The sequence below is a fragment of the Takifugu rubripes genome, chromosome 20, assembly GCF_901000725.2.
Source record: "Takifugu rubripes chromosome 20, fTakRub1.2, whole genome shotgun sequence".
Classification (NCBI taxonomy): Eukaryota; Metazoa; Chordata; class Actinopteri; order Tetraodontiformes; family Tetraodontidae; genus Takifugu; species Takifugu rubripes.
Window position 1 is genome coordinate 7290638 of NC_042304.1, and position 22713 is coordinate 7313350.

General features: G+C 51.4%; 1 protein-coding gene across 6 annotated transcripts in view; it reads right to left on the reverse strand.

The window, feature by feature from the left end:
* ssbp4 (single stranded DNA binding protein 4) overlaps nt 1-22309 on the reverse strand; it is a 54744-nt gene extending 32435 nt beyond the window's left edge. For 4 of the 6 annotated variants that reach the window (XM_029828275.1, XM_011614644.2, XM_029828274.1 and 1 more), the window contains exons 1-4: nt 22125-22309; nt 14260-14332; nt 11590-11651; nt 7202-7286 (exon numbers count right to left, since the gene is read on the reverse strand). In XM_029828275.1, the coding sequence (XP_029684135.1) occupies nt 7202-7286; nt 11590-11651; nt 14260-14332; nt 22125-22180 (276 nt within the window). In that variant the 5' untranslated portion in view covers nt 22181-22309. Of the gene's footprint in view, nt 1-7201; nt 7287-11589; nt 11652-14259; nt 14333-22124 lie in introns of those variants that run through there. The other 2 variants (XM_003973986.3, XM_029828277.1) reach the window with 2 other exon arrangements.
* Between the last annotated feature and the right edge of the window lie 404 nt (nt 22310-22713).

A 22713-nucleotide genomic window follows, 5' to 3' on the forward strand; every position in this document is an offset into this window, starting at 1 on the left:
GACACATTTCCCATACGGGGCCGTTCGGTTTGGGTCGTGGAAGGGCCGCTCTCACGGGACCGATGAACACCAACCTCCAGTCATCCCTCCCTTCTGGGTAACAATATGTGGTTACCAGGGCAACTGTGAACATGGCATCGTTATGTCTGGAATCCCAACCCTCCGCTCGCTCACCTGAAATCAATCGCCAAGAAAAATCTGCCTAAACATCACGCAAACGCACCATCATCCGATAAAATGAGCACGTTGGCGGACGTGGAGGCGCAAGGGGTCCCCGGTGACCTTCCACCCCCCCCCCGGCGAAGGTGTCGTCTGTGAGGATCAAAGGATCCGAAGGTGCAACCGCGGAGGGAGGAGGGCTAAAGGAGGCAGGTGTGGCGGCAGCCACAGAGGTAATCAGTGGGCCGATGGGGAGCCATTCCACTCAGAGGGAACAGGCTGGCGAAGTACCTGAGATAAAAATAATCATTACGCTGCATTAAAGTGACTGACTGTAAATACACCCTCGGCAGCAGTAACGCACGCCCGCCGCGGCCCCGCCGCCGGGAAACACGGGCGCACGCGCCGATGTGTAAATACACGCCGATGCAAATTAAAATGAAATGCAAATATACCTTAGGATGCTCGCGCCGCTCTCTGCAGAGGTAAAACTCAGCGACTCCCCTGCTGATTCCGCGCTTTCACCCCGACGCCGCGGAGACGAGACGACTTTTAACAGAAACAAACTGTTTTCCCAGCGTAGCGCGAGCAGCTCAGAGCACGTTCATTATCTCCGCCATATAACTTATGAGCGTTGTTTTAGCACCAGCAACCCCGGCAGAGGCCTCAGCCGGCTCTCCTGCTCACATTTATTCTGCCTTTCAGTACGGCTGCTTTTGGAAAATGGGGATTAAGTCGGCATTTAAGGGAATCTGAATTGCAAATACGGATTTGTAATTGTTTTAGTCTTTAATCCTGACAGGGAGGCCAAGCTGAGACGTTCGGCATTCGTCCGAGGTGAGACTCTCTTTGCTTCGCCACTCTCTTCATTGAAACTTAATAAGCGGACTGTCCCATCGCCGCCGTGCGTGCGTGCGCGAGCCCGTGCGCGCGCCAGCCCGTGCACACGCCAGCGTTATTCACACACGTGCCCGTCCTCGGGTGATAGAGAGGCCAGTTTATTTTGGTTTGCCAGTTCTGGTGACCAGCTGGTATTTGAGACTGGCAGTGCTGTGCAGCAGACAGCACACACACACACACACACACACACACACATGCGCACACACACACACATGGGTGCAGGACAAAGTGTGTAACTGAGAAGGAAAAGCAGTTAAAGATGGGAGGATGAGGCCTGGAAAATATGGTTGTTATTGTCTTCAAAGGAGCGACGCGGGGAGAGGAAGGAGTTCTCATATCCAGAAGGAAATGAAGTTACTTAATTATTAATGAGAACATGATTTATTTCATTTCCAAAGCCATCCAGGTCTGTTGTGTTTGTGGGCGAACTGGCTGCATCAGGAAACGGCCGCCTGAGCTGCAGGAGCGAGATGGAGCGTTGGAGGAGCCGTCAAGGCTCCGTAAGTGCTGGATGTGAGAGGATGGATGGAGCGTGGTCCCAGCAGCGGGGAAACTGCTCACTTTCAGTCAGGCGGAACGTCTCCGGGTCTGAAGCCAACCGTGACAAAACCAACAGCGCTGACGGCGGCGGCACCGATCTACCTGCTATCGCTGGGATTATCAGAGGACTTCAGTCCCTGATGACCTTTTACCCAACACAAACCTGATGAATGACGTGCAGAGCTTTCATCAACGCCCATTTCATTAAAACATCTCAAAGAGCTCGCAAATCCTCCCCTCACACCTCCCAAAAAAAAAGAGGCAACAATCGAGAATTGAAATCCTCGTAACTCGTCTCACATTATGTCCACCGCAGCAACTCCAGGGCGAGTTAATTTAAGGACTTGGCACAAAAGACGGAACCTGCTCCACGATGTTGTGAGTTCACCAGCAGGGGAGGACTGTACTGCAGCCCAGCCGGGTTCCACGGCCAGAGCAAATGCTCTGGACCTGCTGAGGGGGAGGGATGGTGAGCGGCTCTGAGAAGCAGGAAACATGCGTTCTTTCAAGAAAACGGGAAATGAAGATGGTAAATTGTGAAAATATGTGTTTTTTGCAGCAATAACTGCTATGGATCCTTTCACCAGGTAACAGGAACCTTTGGAGGAACTCTGTCTTTTCTAAATTTAGACAGGGAGGATTTTTCAGGACCCCCCCCCCCCCCCCCCCCCACAAACATTTCTGAGTGGCCATTCGCCCATTTTTGCTGCAATCTGCAGCTGAAATATCTGCTTGTATCTCTGGTTTTCCTGCTGATTCAGGCTCAGTTGTTCTTCACAACAGACAAAACCTGCACACAGTTGGACGATGGGGTCAGTCAGTGTGTATGAGGGCAGCAAAGCTAACGATACCAGCACACCTCCATAAAGTGTCCGTAAGGTTAGCGGTGGTCACCAAGAAAGAACTGGTAAACACACAAACACAGAAATGTTTCCTGAAGTTCATATTAGTTAACTCATCGTGTCAACATGTGATCAGCTTCACACACTTGGATTTCCTCCAATATTCAGTCTTTACACTCTTTATTCTGATTCACTTCATAAAGGCCAAAACAAACTACAAAACCCCAGAGTAGGTTAAAATCAGCGTGTAATACGCAGGTCAATTAGCTCCCGTATTAGCACAGCTAAAGCTAAGACAGTTGGCATCATCAAGTTCAACAAGACAGGCGCAGATATTTTGGAAATTGCAGGAGGTTTGAGTCAGCTCAAGAGGTCAACCAGCGTTTTTCAATCATCAAACTTCTGAAGTTCATATAAATGCCTCAGATCCAATGATTATAATGACCTGATTAATTCCAGCTATTGGATTATTCTGCTCATGTTTTACAAACTCTTCCCTGGACTTTAGGGTGCAAGCACAGGAAAAAAAATCAGCGCTTTTGGTTGGGTGGTAGAAAAGTAAATATCCCTGTGTTTGGTTTTTACAAGTTTATTTGAACAGATTTATAATGTTTTCTGCTGTTCTGGCTAGCAAAACACACAGCTAGCGCCAAAACTTGGATAAACTCTGAAAAGCGCTGGCTTCTAAGAGCTCCCAGTGTCTTCAGACGTCTCTTTTTTCCCCCTGCACGCCGATACATCTCTCCTCCTTTCCCCTGTCACCCATCTTCCCGTCCCTGTCCTTGGCTTGTTGTCTCTCCATGTCTTTCTTCATGTCTGTCTCTTGTCAAAAACAGATCCGGGGATTCGGAGCTCGCAGCGTCGAGATCAAACGCTAAAGCGCGCCACATTTTTAAAGCCTGCCTGGAATGAACCTGCGAGGGAGCGAATCATAAACAATATTTGATCATCTGCTTCTGTCGCTTCCAGACCTCCAGCGGAACACACACACAGCTTGAGGGCAGCACTTTCGGTCTTTGTAGCCTCCCTCGGATCAGGAGAGGTATACACAGACCGAGGAGCCAACTGGCCCTTTTTTGTTCACACGCTAACGGAGGTAAATAACGACACACAAAGACGGCGTCCCCCTCGCTCAGCGCCAGTCTGCACTCCATGTTATTTACGTGTTCCACATAAAAGAAAAAGGCACAGGTGCAAAATCGGTGGAGGTAAAGAGGGTAAAGGAGGAACGATGGAAATGGAGACACAATGTGGTGGAATGCTACACGTGTTCAGGCTAAATTTAACCCCACACCAGCCAGAAGACAATCCCTCCATCCGTACTTATTCCGCCTATATTAAAGACATTAGTATCCCTGTGTGTTATAATGCTGCCCCCCCCCCCCGCCCCCCTTCCCGCCTTCCCCTGAGCGGGAGAGGGAGAGTGGGCACTGCTGGCAACCGGCCAGATTACCCAATCAATCTCCTCTGAGGGGAGAGATGGGGGAGGAATAGGAACGAGTGCAGGCACAGAGAGGACGGGGGGAAAAAGGAACTAAAGAGGGAGGAAAATCGCCGGCGCTGGACGGGTGAATTCTGGCGCCAAAATGGAGAAAAAAAAGAAAAGGCAAAGGGGGAGCGAAGGGTGTTGGTGGATGAGAATTAGCGAGCACCTGGTGACCTGAGAGAGATGTGGAGGCAGAAAACACACAGGAAACGACAGGCAGGCTCCAGACAAAGGCCCGGCCATCAACGGCTGTTTGCAGAGAGCGGCTCCTCCTCCTGAGCCACCTGTTACAGCCGACCGGCCTGGCAGATGTTTAACCCTCTCCAAGGATCCCCCGGCAACAGCCAACAGCGCGCCACCATCCACCCGCATGGAAACGCACACCGACTGCGGTTGCTAGCGGCTCTTCCTGCTGACTTTAGCTAACCAGAAAATCTGCAAACGTCAAATCCAAGGACTCATCGCCCCAGAAGTTGATCAGACTCAGCTGTCGTCGGTTCCCCTCATTACACCGCGAGTTGCACAAGTGATGTGAGTGACGCACTCGCGCTAAATCACTGGCACCCCCCCAGGCCGGGAGCCCAAGCTGACACGGATCGCAGATGCCCGAGGTCGCGACCTCTGGCCGGGGCGAAGCAAGAAGGCTGCAACAACGAGGCTAACTGTACCGCCCGCAGGACTTCCTATGTTTCCTTTCCAGTGAGGGAGAAGTGCCAGCGCTCATCTATATATCCTTTAATCATCCGCGCAGAGTTACTGAGAGATGTCGTGTTCTCGTAATCAAACGCGTTTCCACAACAAAGTGCCTGTTTGAGCTTCATCCAAATTCCAGCAGAAAAGTGGACGGTAAGGCTGTCGGCGGCTGCCTGTCAGGAAATAAACACGATTATGAGCAGACGCCACTTCAACAATTAAGACGACAAGAGGGATCATTTGAAATGACTTTAGCGGGGAACAAAGCTTCGGTTCTGCTCCAGCTCCCTGTGATAGAGACGCGTCTGACGCTCCCGTTTGCACGAGTGAAAGTGCGCCGCTGGCATGTGTGAGTGCGCGGACGCCTAAGCTGAAGCACCACAACAACAAAAAAAAAAACACTATCCAGGGGTGATGCCAACCAGCAATCCAGCTAGTCAGAGGCCGCCAATTCTGGGAGCGAGGCCAAAGGCTCCAATCCAGCCACATTCCCCTGGATTAGCTGTCAACCACTCCCCAGATCTGGGGATTAGCACGTTCTTTTCCATTATCTTCCCCAAACTGGAGAGTCCACAATGTCTCCAACACTGTTGGCGATGCGGGCCGGAGCTGGGCGAGGGGAGCCTTCAAATTGGACCAAATTGGGCCAAACTGATCCGAACCCAAACCAAATCTGTAACTAAGACTCTGCTCTGGCTCAGCGTTGCCTGGCAACCGCTAATAATCAAGCTGCCCATGTGGGGGAAAAAAAGGACAATTTTAGAGCCTTTATAGACGTTGGAATTTTTCTGCTTGTTATTTGCTGACAATTGACCCAAATTTGCAACTAATTTCTCAAACATGCATTTGAAAGAAACGTTTATTTGCACAGCTTCTTTCAATATTTCAACCCAACAACACAGGTGTGTGTGTGTGTGCTCGTGCATGTGTGTGTGTGTGTGTGAGACACTCCTGGGGGCTGTGTTGTTTTTCTCTCTGGGATCCAGGGGGAATGAGGGAGCTGTTATCAGCAAGGGGCCATGATGGAGCCTTGATCAGGCTGTTGGTCTGTGGGGACCAAGGAGCCAGAGTTAATCAGAGGCAGACAGACCCTTCATCACCCAGGGGATTCACACTCTCCCTGCCTCCCTCTGTCACACACCGGGGGACACGCACGGCAACAGTTGCAGCGGAACATAAGCTCACACGCGGTGGTGTCAGATCCACGGTGTCGTCACGTCCGACAGCTGGCGGTCACTTCCTTCATCCTAAACCTGATCCGAGTGATTCTGCTGATACGTGTGAGCCACAAAAAAAGCCAACCGATTTAAATTTCCATCCAAGGAGCTGAAGGACGGATAGAATGTCTCCGGGCCGCGTGAATGAAACGAGAAACGAGTTGTTTCTCGCCAAACGCGCTGCTAAAAATCGACCAGACGCCGAGCCGACCTCCTCGATTTGAGCCGGGTCAAAGGTCAAACAACGCCGTCTGAATCCCTGAGCTAAAAACGCATTTCCGCATCAAAAAAGAGAACGGATAAGAGCTCGCGCGACCTCTTCGCGGCTCCAGTCGCTTCATCGAAAACCAAATCTGCAGCCGCTTTAGCCTGAACGCTGTGACGTGCACGCGCTGACCGGGGGTGTCGACGCTCCTAAAGAGCTGACGCGCAGGCATCCAGCTGCTCTACCTCTGGAGAAAGGTGTAGGAAATTATATTGCATTTAGATTAATTAGACACAGTTGTCAGATTTAATTAACTACTAGGTTTAATTAACCATGTAATTAATCTTATGGTGGTCTAATGTGCACACACAACGGCAGACGGACACGCACACACGCACACACACACACACACACACACACAACAAAGGTAATCGGTTCAGGGCGAGAGCTCGCACTTTAACCACCAAACCGCACGACCGAGCTGAACGGGCGACACCAGCCCAGAATAAGTCTCCGGCCCTCAGCTGGGACCGGCTGTCCCGCGGTCAACGTCCTCGTGCCGTCCTGACTGGGAGACGTCTGCGGCGAGCGACTGAAGCCGCTCTTCAAAAACAAAGGCAGGTGAGGTGCTGCAGGCTGCTGATGGACGGGGACGGTGGGGGGGGGGGGGTTGGAGGGCGCGGTCACCGACCTTTTCCTCGCCCCGATCATCGCCTGCAGCCACAACAACCGGGAGCCTGCGCGGCTCTAAATGCGTCCCCTGCGCCGCCTGTGAACGCGCGCTAATGCGCTAGTGCGCCCGGCCAGCTGCTTTATGCTCTGTGACCTTTACCCGAGCCTCCGGTCCACCAATAAAGAGCCGGGCAGTGCCGTGCCCTTTGACCCCGGCATTCGAGGAAGTGCAGCCAGCAGATGAGCTGCGATTGTCAGAGCGCTGAGGCAGATGTTAGAAAACTGATACCTAATCAACGGCAAGCATGAGTAGCGGCGGCGCGAAGGCTCGCCATTAGACTCCCACGTCTGACGTTCCCGGGAAGTGTAACTGTTCTTGAGGGCTTTGGCAGATACACGGGGGTAGAACCAGCAGCGTTACGACACAGGCACACACGCCCCTGACAGCCAACATGCACATCAACACATAAATAACTGGTTCACTTACGTAGTCATGGAACGCCTTGGCCTCGCTGGAATGTTCACATGTCTCCCTCCGGTCCGGAGCGGCGCAGTACAGGTCCCAGAATACACTGCACACAGGACGAGACAGCAGTCAGACACCCCGATACCACGCTGGTTTGGTCACGAGGCGCGCACGATGGAAGGCTGCGCACGACTTAACGAAGCAGATCCATACGTGAACTCCGGAGGAGGACAGGTCACCGCTCAGGCCGCCCTGACCTGGGAACGACCCGCCGATCGGCTGAGATTATGTCGCTCAATCAACCCCACTCGTATGAGTTCATTAGACCAACCCCAGGCTGCACAGGTCCCACTCCAAATGGACCCTTAATTACCACCCGGGAATGAAGCGAAGCACCGAACGTTGGATGGTGCGGGGGCTTAAATTCAGCGCCGCTGATGTGGGGAGCAGCCATGACGCCTGATGTGACAGACTGCGAAATGGAGCAGAAAATATAAGCTGATCATCCAGAACATTCGGAGAATCGCTCACCAGCACCCTGTCACATGTTGTCATTTTTCATTGAACAAGACGTTTGACTCCCGTGGCTTCTGCTTTTACAACACGGCTGATCTCAGACCTGCCTCTCATTATTCTCTCCTAAATCTGAGGTCATCGGGGGGGGGGGGGGGGGGGGGGGGGGCAACAGGTGCCCCGCCGCACGTTTAAACCAAACCGGCTGTGGAGAGGCGCATCATCGTATGTGTCGTTTGGGTGTTTCAGACATCGCTTCTGTCAGGGACGGAAAAGGGACGCGACCAAATCCAATCAGGTCTTTGGGAAAATGAGAGAAGCCGGCGGGTACGGGCGGAGGGAACGGCCGAGCGCCATCGATCCGAGTCGGGCGGAGGAATCTCATTCTGCATAATCTGAAGGCAGATCGCTGCGAGGCGAGACCCGACACAGAACCCGAGACATCCGCCACTGGTTGCTATAGGAGACGCTCCTCCACGTTAGAGGGAAGACACAGGCGGAATGCATCAGAAGATCTCCAACGCCGCGCTAATCCTATTATTGCTAAGGTAGAAAGCTACAAGTCTCCGTCTGCGGGGCTGGTGGGACGCGTCTCGGCTCTCGCCCACATTTAACGGAGGAAGCCCGACTCGTAGTTGTTGTCGCTTCCTTTTCAGAGACACTAATCTTTATAAATGATCTGGGAAGTCAACATTTGCAGTTAATTAGCACCAGCATTCTGCGCGAAATCTTGTACGCCGCACACCCTTGTGCTGGAACATTTTCTATCCAATTATCTAATCATTTCAATCTAATCATCTCATCATGGGAAGCTCTTTATGGCGTAATGGGGAGCAACAGCACAAGTCTTCCAAGAGTCGGCGCAGGGACTCCACTTCAAGCCGAGGGTCACGAAAACACTGGAAAAAATAAAAATAAAATAAGGCCTGAAAAAAAGGAATGTCTTGCACTTTGGATCCAGGAGAGCAGGAGGAGGGGACGCCAACCAGCCGTCCAGAAGGAGACAATTGCTAAAATGAAATGCCATCCTGATAATTATTTTCAATTAACTGTGGTCGGACAAAGCTGATGGTTACGATGTGGCTCCTCGCTATAATAAGGAGGGTAAACAAAGACGCACAGTCGGCCTACATGATAATCGCGTGTTTAACCAGTCGGTCAGGAGAAGGCACACAGAAACGGAGACAGAGATGGAGACAGATGGCAATAAGCAGGCGGGAAAATAGAGCCACGCAGGGGCGACGCACTGCTCTTATCAGAACAGGCCCTTCTTAACGGGACAGGAACAAACCCTGCGGCCGCCTTTATTACCTCAACCCCGGTCCGAGCACCGCCGCGCGTGCATCGAGCCGCCGCGTTTGGACCGTGGCCGATAATCACAGCCGCCGTCGTGAGAAGGAGACATGCGGAAGCAATAAATAAAGTTGTGTGGGTGCTGCTGGCGGTGCTGTTGGTGCACACGCTCCCGCTCGGTGACACAGCAGAGCCGCCGCTAGGAATTAGCTGGTGCTGCTGGATTTAAGGAAAAATGAAGAGTTTGGGGTAAAGCTGGGATGGCACAGGGACACAGAAGACTGTGTGATAGGTCTGTTTATAAAGAGTCCAGACAGACTGTGGGAAGGGAGGGGGGTAGAAGATGGCTGAACACTTGCTGCCTTCACTGCCCCTCACAAACAAGAATTTCAGCTCCAGACGACCACAGAGTGATCCTCTACAGTCTGTAGTGTTAACACTGTGTGTGTGTGTGTGTGTGTGTGTGTGTGTGTGTGTGTGTGTGTGTGTGTGTGTGTGTGTGTGTGTGTGTGTGTGTGTGAGTGTTGTGTGGAATCAGTGGCCATCCCGTGAAAACTGGTAAAAGCGATCGATTTTGAGATAAGGAGGAGACGACTAGCAGCAGCAAACAGTGAGGGAGCTAATGACACAATCAACACCTGCACCTTCGCTGAGCCTTTTCTTTATCCTCCCACCCACAACAACAGATGTGGATGAATGACCCCCGCCAACAGCGTCCCCCTTCCTCCCCCGACATGGTCCAGCCACGGCGGTGGCGTCAGAGGCAGAGAAAACCACCGTGAGGTGCTGAGGAGAGGATGGCGGGGGGAAGGGGGGGGGCTGCAGGGTCAGGGTCTTAGATTTGGCTGTTTAACACAAAGAGGTTGGAATGCAAAGAGTTAATCCGTTCGGGGGTCTCTCTTCCGCAAACAAAGGGACAGGCCTCCAGACAAAGGTTGAGGGAGGGGGAGCGAAGGGTGAGGGATGAGGGAGACTGGTGGCTTTCCTACCATCTGGAGCTTTTGTTTTGAGGGAAGCTGGAGGTTGGGGGGGGGGGGGTTGCTGGGTGGCGCAGGGATGGACAGAGGAGACCCACCCACCCCCCTGCAGTCGAACCCCCGGACCCACCCCACCCCCAGAGAGTCTCGGTGTCCACGTGCTGCCTGGCCCAGACAAATGCCCCTTAGCTAGGTCATACAGGGCTGGAGGCTTGCCCCGCTCATCCGGGCTAATCATCACCTCCTCCTCTCTCTCTCTCTCCTCTCTCTCTCCTCTCTCTCTCTCTCTCTCACTCACACACACACACACACACACACACACAGTTCTCCCCTTGAGCCCTCTTATTGGTTTGGGCAGAGGTGAAAGCAAACTTGAGCGCTGCCGTGTGTTGGTGTAAGTCATTGTGTCGGTGGTGCTGCTGCCCGTCCAGTCCAGAGGCGTCACTGTGAGAAAAGTCCGACTCTTTGGGCTCCGTTATGAACTGTGCCAACGGGCCGCACGATTACGACACACACTGGGCCCAGACAGGAGGAATGAATCAAGCGGCGACCAGGGTTTAATACGCAGGGTCGGCCGGGGCCGGGGGGGAACTCTGAGGACGAGCGTGGACGACAAACAAAGCGCGCCCTGTCGCACCTCTCGTTTCTCCCGAGGGTTCAGCATTTTCATTTAGAGCCCCCCCCCCCTTCCCCATGGCCACATGCTCCCCATTTTCCAGAAAGTTTGGAGGCTTTGACAGCTTCAATCAAAGCTGAATCAGCTCCTACGTCAAAAACGGCGTCCACTCTTCAGCAGGGACAAAAAGACATGTTATAGATCACTGACAGGGACACATCAGTGACAATCAGGTCCCTTCTGTCCCAGACTGAAATCCACCTCAGAGGCATGCACACAAACAGATGTCAGTCGCTCTTTTACTGTGAACAGTCCAGTTAGCATCGCTGCTACGTCAGAAGGTCCCTGATTGTTGGTGTACAACGTAGAGGTATCACAGACAGGACACAGAGCGAGCCTAATGTCCCCCGTTAATCCCTTTTTGTCCACTTGGTGCAGTAAATGACTGCATCACTCAGGTAAGAGTGGTAACTTTAAATGACAGGTGAAGGTTAGCGCTGTTGTCTCTACCGATGAGGAGATTAAAGGGGCAACAAAGGCAGTCGCAGCGCTGCAAACACGAGCCCACGGCGGCTGGATTTCCCCAACGGTCCGAGCAAAACAAGGAAAATGTGCCTGGAACGACTCCCAAACCTGGTATTTTCTACAAACTTTTTCACGCTGTCAGTCAAAGCTGCCGACCGGCTGCTCCGTGTGTAACCCACACCATCCCTCAGAGAACCGCGGCAACATTATACTTCCTGTTCACATCCCACAGAGCGTGCGCGCTCTCTCCCACTCAAGCTAAAGGACGCCGGCGTTGCAAACGTGAACGTAAATCACGGTGCGAGTTAGATCGCTTGTCAATCAGAGGTGCCCAGAACTACACTACTTAAAGACCCACAGGGCGCTCCCTGCAATTACTGTCCCCCCCCCCCGCACATTCTTCCAGACTGTCGGCGTGCATGTGAGCTGATGAAAACATATATGAACAGAGCGTGTGTGGGGGGAAAACAATGATGTGTACATACCACCACCATGAATGTAGAAATCCTGGAGGTTCCCCCAGCGTTATGTTCTTCTCCCATCGGATCTGTGGGGGGGGGTGTGGAAAAAATTAGACAAAGTCTTAAGCATAACGTAAACATTGAGCATTAAGTTCTGAGTTCAGCTGGACAGAGCAGGAAGACCAGGCCAGCCGCCACACAGGGAGGGGTTTGTGGATCCCAGAACGCGTTCTGCCTCTCCACTGGCCTCGCTTAGACCGGCAGAAGACCCGCATCCTCACCCTACACAACTTATAGTCTGGGAGGCAGCGGCGTGTTTGGAGATTTCATTTTTTACTATATATCTGCATTTTCCCCAGATTTCCCCAGAGTTGTTTATCGTGATGTGATGAGCCGCGTGTGGGCGGGGCCTTTTGATTTAACGCTGCTGAGAGCAGAGGAGCTAAGTCCTCACAGGATGGTACCCTATGTGTCTGTCTGTCTGTCTGTGTGTGTGTGTGTGTGTGTGTGTGTGGTTCTCATTGAAGAACAGAAGCTAATTGAGGCAGGAAAATCCAGGTGAAATGGCTCTCATTAAACGGCACCAAGCAGCCAACCACAAGGTGTGTGTGTGTGTGTGTGTGTGTGTGTGTGTGTGTGTGTGTGTGTGTGCGTGTGTGTGTGTGTGTGTGTGTGTGTGTGTGCACGCGCGCTCACTTGTTCTCCGGCTGTGCGCGCTGGTATAAAACGTCCCCCCAAATGTCTGCAGTAATCTGACAGGATCCTTAAACCCCTCGTTTAGCCTCGGTCACAACTAAACTACAATCAGACTTTAACGGTAAATCTGTGCAAGTTGAGCTGTTTTTTAAATTTTCCAATGAAATATGAATTTTAAAATAGCCCCTTTAGGGTTTACACAAATAGAAAAAAATCGATGAGGAGACCATAACCCTCTAGAAATGTTCTTTTTTTTCTAGTCGTTTTTGATTACAGTATTAGCAGCAGTCTTTCTATAATGGGACACGCATGTTGAAATGGACATTTGCTGGTGTCTTTCAATTCGAAACAAGAAAAACAAGAAAGAAAACTGGAGGAACAGAGGAGAAAGAGGATTTACAGCTCAGCTAAAGCACAAAATAGAACAGAATTGTGACTGGGAAAAAAGAATGCAGCTCTGTTTTTTACCCGTATTAAAGCCTGTGGACGACCCTGGATGAGGACTAACACAATTAAACACTTAGCGGAGCAGATCGATACGCATCATAAGGACTCACGAGTTGCTCTCAAACTACCGCAGCAACATTCACAGGAGATGTGAAAGGTCACGATGCTGCTCAGATATGTACGTGCGATCCAGACACGCCGACTCTTGCTAAATACAAACAACGCTCTTGTTGGAATAAGCTAAATCATTTGGCAACATACTGTTGCAGGCACAACTGAGACAACTGGCATCAAATTGATTTAGCGTTGTTAGCGTGCTTGCCTCATGGACATGAGTGTTGGCTGTTTTAATCCCCGTCTGTGTACACGTTGGTTTAATTCTTGTCCCAGGGCGTGTTGGGGTGCGGATCTATATGTCGGCTTCTGGTTGCCGGAGACCCAGAATTTCACCTCTTCCTCCAGCGACTCACCAATAAAGCTCAAAGTCTGGGAGGATTCAGCCACTGTTGTTCTGAAAACCAGCGATTCTTGGCGCAGCGTGGCCGCTTAATCTCTCCCTGCTGCTCCCTCAACTTTGTGTCATATTTTAGACGTCCGCTGGTGGTTGTTGGCAGCTGGGTCAGCCTCCGGCGGCCCCGCCTGCCCTTCTGTCCGCCCGTCTGCACACCACAAGCAGAGGCTGCGGAGATCTGTCTGACTGAGGCTGATAAATTCACGTCTCTGCAACGACTACAAACTCTGCAGTACCACAGGAAACCATGGGTGGCAGCACTGGGCCCTGAGAGAAGCTGGACATAGGCTGGACACAAGAGACGCACAGATGTTTGCTCGAGCCTACGGGCCATAGAATGGCTGGTGGTAGATGCTTAACATCAAGTCCAGGGCATAACAGCTGTCATGCTGCTGCCAGATGTTATACTAAGCTAACTAGGAGCTGGACAAACTGTCCCTGAACTCCAGCCTCACTTTGACAGTACAGAACTGAATTGAATGCTTGAAACTCTCCTGTCTTTGAGCCTGCTGCCAGCGCTTGTGGAGGTGGTGCAGCTGAACTACAGCTGAACTCTGCAGAAACCGCCTCATGCCTGCGTGATGTATGTCAGAATTAAAGTTGAAGGACAGAGACCCGTCTCCAGCAGAGGCCTCTCCGGGGGGACTGGGGCATGAGTTAGTGGAGCTGAATAAAGCCGTGGGCAAGAAAGGTGTTGTAGAGGGGTCGTTCCGCACGCTAGACCATTAGCGGGAGGGATATCCGCTATGGACGCGACACATTACAGACTTAACCAGACGTCCAGGCTTTTAAATAAGACCAGTCAGTCAAACAGACCTGTTTGAGTGGTTTGAAATATTAACTAAGCTGAAGGAAAAATCGTCCGTTCCCAGCAACACATGCTCAAATATGTCAAACTTCTCAGATATACTGTGGTGATGGCCGGGAATGATTTAAACCAAAGTGTTGAATCATCAGTTTTTTGAGGCCTTTTTTGATGGTCGTCCCAGACAGAAGCACGTTCAGCATTTATAAGCCACAAAGAGCGAAGAGCGTCTTACCTCTGACAGGAAGGTCTGTGCTGATTTCTGTGCGCCGACATGCAGCAAATACTCATACACATATAAAGCTAACCTGCAGAGACAAAGAGACAAGGAGACAGGGGTCAGAGCTGAGGGCCACATTAAACCAGCGGCGTCTTCATAACTTTGCATTTCATTCTCAAACGTGCAGCTATTTTCAAGAAAGATTATTTCAATAGGACAGGCTCCCACTCCCTCCTGTCCTGTTTCACTCCAAATGGCAAATCACACCAAATGGAATCTGACTTATTGTGACAGAACGATCTTTTATTCATGCCGTGTTCGGTGGCGTTGGCCGACTTTCTTATTCACTCTCCGACTTTCTTAGTTACGGCAATCACGAGAAGAGGCAATCAAAGCCACGCCACTGACTTTGGTGGGGGGGGGGGACTCACTTTTCTGTATGCAAATCATCAAAACTGTGTTCACAGTGTTCAGAAAAGCTTTTCTTTGGCGATAAACGGCACGGGCGCGCACGGTGAATGTGCCACATGAGGTCTACAGAGCGTCTGTGCACACACCCGGAGACACGCGGACAGGACAGATAAGAACATCGCAGATGTCGACAACCTGCTCCGGGTGCACGCCCATGTTTATGCGTCAGACTAAAGGTCAGAAAATGTTTACAGTGCACAATGGCCTTGAAATATGGTTTATCAGCCATTATAGGCTGTTCAAAACACAATCAGCAGACAGGAGACATCTCATTCAATCGTGTTCAGCCACACAGTTCAAACATGGAGTTGGAAGTCGACCATATGCGCGGCAGCAGCTGCTGACTGTCAAACACCTGTGCATCACGAAGCGCCGTGCACAGAACTTCTTTGTAACATGGAGATCTTGTCATCAACCGCTTATGATGAAAGACAAAGGTCTTAAATGAAGAGGCACACAGGCTGAACGTTATCTGCATGCTGATCCTATTAGCGACTAAATATACATAAATAATCCTCAACAAGATGTCCTGACAAGTCTGACTAACCGTGCGTGGTAGGTCCACGTGAATTTATGCCAAACTGTCCCAGAATCAGTGGATGCAGCAATCGAATCAAGTCAAACGGTTGTCCCACCCAGCGCGAGCAAATTTGTTGGTCCAAAAAACTTTCCCTGAGTGTGAACGATTGTTCTGTCGCTCTTGCTAAGAAAGATGAAGTGTGAGATTAAGTAACGCGGTACTGCCACATATATACCTGTAAATACCTGTAGATGTGCCACCATCACTTGTTTCTTTACAATTTGTGTTATTTTGAGCATCACGCTAGAGTTTGGCATATATTAACAGCTCAAATGCGAAGTAAATTTAGTTTATATGTGGAGATTAATTCTGATAAATAAAACATCCTTACATTTTTTTTTAAAAAAGGTTCTCATTTTCATGCATTATCCTCTATTGTTTTAAAGGATAATCAGGATTTTTGATTCAACTCGTGCTCTTTTTTAAACGGTCACACAGTTCTTATGTCTTTGGGCTTCGTTCCGACTGTCAGCAAAACAGATGTCTGCACAGAAATAAAATAAAAAAATCTCATTTTCGCCACAAATTTGATTCACATCGTATTTGGAGGTTGTTTGAAAAGCGACTCCAATTAGATTTTTCCCTCCGGTGCCTCAAATCACATTTCAAACTGTCACCCTTGAATCACACGACGGACGATTACGTCCAACTCTGGAGGAACGCGCTCGTTTTTAAGTGGTCTGGGATTTTCCATGTGAAATCCAGGATATCGGGGGGGGGGGGGGGGGTGCTTCTCCTGTATCGTCCCTGCGTCACATCTGGACGCACAGATCTCACTTTAAGGACGACTTCTGCAGCAGAATCATCATGAGTCATCATCTGTCCTCATCATCTGTGGACGTCCTGCGAGGAAACTCTGGGATTTAAGTGCAGAGCGACAAGGTGCCAGCATCTGTATGCAGCTGCGTCCAGGTCTGACTGAAGCCGAGCTGCCAGGCTTTTCTGGGCAACTATTTTTATGCCGCTGGCATGCGGCCGGGTCAGAGCAGACGCGGTTCACGCTACGCCTGAACATCCTCCCTTTTTATCTTCTCAGAGACCCTCCGCAACGTCACAGCCGTCCCGTCAATCTGCTGCGGCAGAGACGTCAGAAGCCTCCATACACCTGTGTCAGCGCCGCTGCTGCTGCCGCCCGGATCACCTGATCACAGCAGAACGGCACAAAACGCCGCCGGCGGGCCTGCAAAAGGGCGCTCTCTGCAAGCTTTGGAAACCACACAGTTGCCCACTGAGGTGCTGAACTCTGACCTCCCCAGTCACTTAATGACATCCTCAGCATAACCAAAGTCTTTGCTTGTATCACCAGGAGGGTCCCACCATATGAGCTTGGTCCTGCTCAAGGTTTTCCCCTGTTAAAAGGGAGTTTATCCACGTAGCTTTGTCAGGGCTCCGGCTCTGAGCTTTTGAATGTAACACACAATATAAATAAAGGTAAATTGAATAGAATTTCATGTTGGGTCAAAGATTTTGTTAGTTTTCTTAAATCTGGCTGGTATCATGTGTAAAACTGCCGACGTACAGGTGGTGGTACAGGTGTTTCCCGTTCCACATTTCTGCACGAGGGTGTGTTTCTGTTTAGAATTCTCCCCTTTTACATTTCCATCCTTTCGCCTGATGCACCCATATTGTATCTAATTCTGCGCCTGAGCTTTTCTTTAGAAAACCATTATGTTCGCTGCATCCAAGCCTTTTGCCTCACTTCCTGTCTACTCTGATGTCCGTTGAGGAAAGCCACACCACAAACGGATGTCACGAGGATCAGCCACCATCCCGGTGAACCGGGATTCAGGGACTCGTCACATGACTTTAGATCCTTCTTATCTGAGCTGAGGAGCAGAGATTGTGTCACATGCAGAAAGGACGACACAACTGCGGTTTCAAGTATCCGAGGAACGCGTTCTGTCTCCCAGCTTTAGGTAAAGGCGAGGAAAGACGGGCCACATAGCAAGGCCGCGTGTGATCTGAGGGGTGTGGTGCCCGGGCGGTGGGCACCTGCTCTGGCTCCAATGCATTATTTAAAAACCGTCCAGCCCCCAGGGGGGAAGGGGGGCACCTTTTGTTGCCCTGTCAGAAGCGCTAAGTGTAACTCATCCGGGGAGGAGATTTCCAGGCTAGCCGCAGCAGCGCGGTCTGGCGAGGATGGCAGTGGATGAGGAAGAAAGGGGGGGGGGGGGCGGCAACTCATATTAGGAGGACTTAAAGCTGAATTTGCTCCTGCTTCAGTTACACGTGTTGCTCAGGAATAAAAGATGAGACACCGGTGAGCCAAACCACAATCAACTTCACTCCTGTTTCACTTCCTCCCCTGCAGAAGGCAGCAATAATCAATCATCTGTATTGATCTGACAACACGGACCTCATGATATCAACCTGGCCTTTAGAAATTCCACCGCAGCGACACCAATAATGCCTTTCTCCATGAAACCCAACCTTCCAAGCACTCCGCGTCTGCACGTGGAGCGCTCCCCTCCCGCCACATCTGCGGCAAACACACCTGACATTTTTGCCCCAGGCTGCCCCGTCCCACCTTCTCAACCCTCCTCTGCTGGCCTCCAGAGATGAGGGCAGCGCATTTAGGCAGCAAAGCACTGACAGTTAGCAAATTAACTTCCGTGTCCTTGTTTCAATAATTCAGCAGCGAGAGCAGGAGGCGGCGCGAGGTGAGGCGAGTGAGGCGGGAAGGATCCAGCCGCAACTGCATCCATCATCCCCGCTGTGAGGAGAGTCTTCCAGAGGCACGTCGGAACAAAACTGGGTATAAACAGCTCTTATTGCCCCCACGACTGTTGCATAGAGACGTGACGGCGGTGCAGATCTGAGGCCGTGGCGGCGAGCAGGTATGAGCGGCGCCTCGTAGCACATGAAGGTGAGTGAGAGATCAATACGACACATCTGTGCGGCTGTAAAGCTGTTTCACCGCAGCTCCTTTCCCCCTGCACAGCCTGTTTACGTCTGCCCGCCTTTGTTATGGCAGCGCCTTTGTCACAGCAGATCAGAGTCGATATGCATGTGAGCACACGTGACGGTAGCCGGGATCACACACACACGCACCCACACACACCCCGAGCTGGACTCTGGGAAACTTTATTCTTGACTTCGCTGGTCAGAGGAGCAGACAGGCGGATTTATAACGAGGAGTGACAGAAGTTTTGTGCTCTTTCTCCTTCCGCACCGACAGGGATGAAACGCCGCGACGTCGCTCCTAAAAGTGTTCCGGGGAACGGCTTGTTGGGAACGCCGGCCTCGGAGGCAGGGGGCCTCAACGTTGCCACCACTATCGTCTTTTTCAGGGGGGGAAGATTTGTGCAGATGCGACAGAAGCCGCAGAGCAACGGCGACATTAATCGGCTGTTGTGAATGGGAGCACGGCGAGCCGGAGGGGGCCGGGGGTAATTCAGGGGTTGGGTTCCTCTTACTGCCTGTTTTCGCTGATGTCAGTGAGCGGCTCTTTATGCGCCTTTCAAAAGGCCCCGATGCAGACGGCGGAGCCATCTGTGTAGAATCAAAACCGTGCATTCAGACATAAGGATCCCCATTAGACTGCATGTAAATATGTGGGCGGGGCCAGAGGAGGGGTGGAGGATGTAAAGACCCCCCCCCCCATCCCTCCCGTTCAAAACAAACTGATTAACTCGAAGTTCTTGAAGCTGGATTCCAAAACAAACCCAGCAACACTTCAAACTGAAGGGAAGGAGAGTCTGTAAACAAACTCTGTGATTAGGGAACAGCTCAGGGAACAAATCCTTTAGAAAAAAAAACGTTCCGAAGCATCAAATGTGAACAAGCAGTTGCTAAATAATATATTATTATTAATAATAATAATAGCGTTTTCGGATCAGCGGGTTTGTCAAGGAAACTGTTTCATTGCCCCCTCACATCTGATCCCTGCCACCTCTCCGGGGCGGCGTGGACGAGTCCACATAAAGGTTAAATGTCGGCATTTACATCTCTCAGAGTTATGTTTGCATCTGTGGAAAAACTGTTTGGACTCACAAGACTGGTTTCACAAGCCTTAAAGGAAATTAAAGCATGTTGTCCACACATGTCTTTCTCTCTCTCTCACACACACACACACGCACACACGCACACACGCACACACACACACACACGCACATCAGTTCATACTTGAGCTTGTAAATTTGACCATATTTCCACCCAAAGACTAGATGATGAAAGCGACAGGGACACTTTTGCTCAGTTTTGCTCCTTGATAGATTTATTTCCCAGGTTTGCAGTTAAGACGTGAACCTTCATGTTTTGGTCCCCGTCCTCTCAGTGGACAGTCGGGACTTTACCTCGTTCCTAAAAAGCTCATCTAGGGGAAGTGAGTTATCAGTTCTCCAGCTTTTACGGACTCCAGATAGAATAAACTTGCTTTAAACTGAAAGATCGCATAGCTGGTCCATTTAGACGACCAGTTTTGTACGTGTTTTCCTTTGTGATGCTATTTTTAATCCACTCGCTGCCAGAAAAAACAGCCTGGGATCGGACAGAAAGGTCAAAACGTCATCGCTAACGCCGCGCTAGCTCCACACACTTGTGGAGGGTTAGATGTAACGTCTCTGACCCCAGCACTTGTATTCACAGACAGGATCAGATTGCGGAACTAATTGGCCATATGTGTGAGGGGGGGGGGGGGTTTACAGGTCACAGACGGGCTGGACGCCACCGGGCTGGGTCGAAAATCAGTCCCAGGCTAAAATGCACCTGAACGCATCACAACTGTCCGCGCACGCTAGTGTTAAATAAATAAAAAGGCAAAGCCAATCCCATCAGATTTACCCCCAAATACCTGCCGAGCCTAACAACAACGGCACATCATAGGGTGGAAGAAAACATTATGACCCAGCATATCCCAGAATCCTCTGCAGCGCCTCCTATAAATGAAAAGCACACTCATCCATCAATATTCATGGCTGCAACTTCTTCCATGTAGCAACTCGCGTGCCCTGCCCACACTCGTGTATCATCTGTTTCCTCTCAGTGATGCAGGAAAATCACCACACGCACAAACGTTTGCTGCCCCCCCCCCCCCCACTGTCACAACCTGAGCTCTGCTCTCAGCACTGGAACCGTCCAGGAAGGGAGAAGGGACCCGTAAATATCCAATCACTGCTGATCACACGTGCTCAAACAGCTGACTCCACTGATCTCAGCCCCCGCACACAGGCCATATCACTCATTTGGGGGGGGGTGTTCATCAAGGGTGACGTGACGGTCAGTCCTGGGGGAAGGTGAAGCGCTGAAGCTGTGCAGCCCTGTCCGGCTGCACCAAAGTGGGCTGGGGACGATGGCGGTGACCCTGACGTACAGAAACATGGCGCACGTTGCAGCGACCTGGAGGCAGAAGCCCCGGTCTCACACACTAATCCTGCTCCTGTGGTGTGAAACGCACGCTGCCTCTGCACTGATTTCGCTCCCAGGGACACGCGGAACACAAGCCAGAACACAAATTCACCGCGCCGAATAAGCCGGCGAGCACAAGCAGCTCCAAAAGCAGCCCCACATCTGCTTATGCTTCATGTGCAATATTAAATCATCGCGCGAGGGTTCAAAGGTCACGCTGCCGGGGCTGCACATAAAACCACATGGGACTGTTTTCTCTTAAGGACCGCTCCCAGGCGCTCGCGGAGCCGGCGCCGTTTTCCAAGAATCGGAGGGGGGAGAGTCGGAGAGCTGGTGGCACCACGGCTGCAGGATGGAGCTGGCGTCATCGCGCCACGTTTCCAATTGAGCCCGATCCACTGACGGTGACACATGGGGGGGGGGGGGGGGGGAATGAGAGGAATTCTGCGCCTGCTTTCACATGCAAAGGTCCTCTCAGCACTTGACTGTGTTTGCAGATAACAATTGCACAGCAGGGATCCCCACCACCACCACCAGCCCACCACCCCCTCCCTGCTGTAACTCCAGACTGTCCCTTGCTTAAAAATAGCTAATGATGATAAAACACAACACTGAGCTGGGATGAAATGAATTTTTTGAATGATTCCTCCACCGCCACCACCACCCCACCTCCTCTTGCTGGGCAGCGTGGAAAGAAGAAGCAGGCATGAGAGGTGAGGCGTCCAATCCAGCATTTCAAAGTTGTATAGAAACGAAAACACAAACGGTGAGAGTGAAACAAGGCAGGGAGGTGGGGTAAATTCGGCATCGGATCACAGGGGGGTTGTTTGTTTGTTTGGTTGGTTTATTTTACAGCATTTGCGGACACAATAGCCATCAGGAATCCCGAAAGTCTGCATCTGCACGAACGAGAGCGTCATGTTCGAGTGGATGCTGAAAAGTTTCCCGGCGCTGCGGGGCCGCTGGACGGGACAAAACTTTTCCTCCAGCCGCCAAAATTTTCGCCGGCTTCGAGCCCAGAAGACGCGTCTAAAAAAGAAGCCACCGGCTTGAAAAAGGCGAATCATTCAACCCTGACGCCCGACGTCCCAAAAGTTTGAGAAGCGGCGAGCGAGCAGCCCCGGTGCGTAACCGGGACGGGCGCGGAGAGCCCATCCAGAGGCGCGTTTCAGCGGGGGAGCGGGATCAAAAGCAGACCTTGCTCCGGTTCTGCTGCACAGAGCTGCTCTAAATGAAACTGTTGCTCTGCGAACAGGCTCCGCGGGGAGGACAGGCGAACGTGAGGCGGGGGGTTTAAAAATCCAAACTTTCGCAGACGCGCCTCGGCGGCGGCCGGAGGAGCGCTCTCTCCTCCAGCCGCGCTCCTTCCAAATCCGACTACTTTTACAAAGTTGGACTCCCCTCCTCTGTCTCCCCACCCCCCCAACCTCGCACGATAAACAGGTAAACTCTCACACGCGCGCTCGCGCCGCGATCCACTTACTTTTCTCTCGCTTGGCTGTCGGAGGGGACCACGGCTCCTTTACCTTTGGCGTACATGCTGGATTCTGTTTTAAGACTTTTGCCCCACTCAACACCTGTCAAAGAAAGCAGCCAGGAAAACGCTCCATCTCCATAGCTACCCCTTTAGTGTTTTTTCCTCCCCCCTTCTCCTCCTCCTTCTTCTCCCCCCTCCTCCTCCCCTCCCTCTCCCTCCTCTCCCTCCCTCTCTCTCTCTTTTTTTACATCTCCAACATTGGCCACAAATCAGGCACAGTTTCTGCTGGGGGGACTTGAAACCGTCCGCTGTTGGATTTTTTTTTCTCTCTCCCCTCCTCAGCCGCTGTTCCGCAGACCTCCTTCTCCTCCCTCCGTTGTGCGCACGGTGGGGGCTCCTTAAAGGGAAACGCACACTTCTTGTTTACTGACCTCAGAAACATGAGGAGGGAAGGAGGAGGTGGGGGAGCATGCCGGGCACAGAATCCCTACATTACGATGTATTCCAGCTCCTGCTGGGAGTAGCGTACAGAAATGACGCATTGTGGAGCCGTGGTTGAAAAATATTTCCAAAGCTGATCATCAGGTCGGAAATT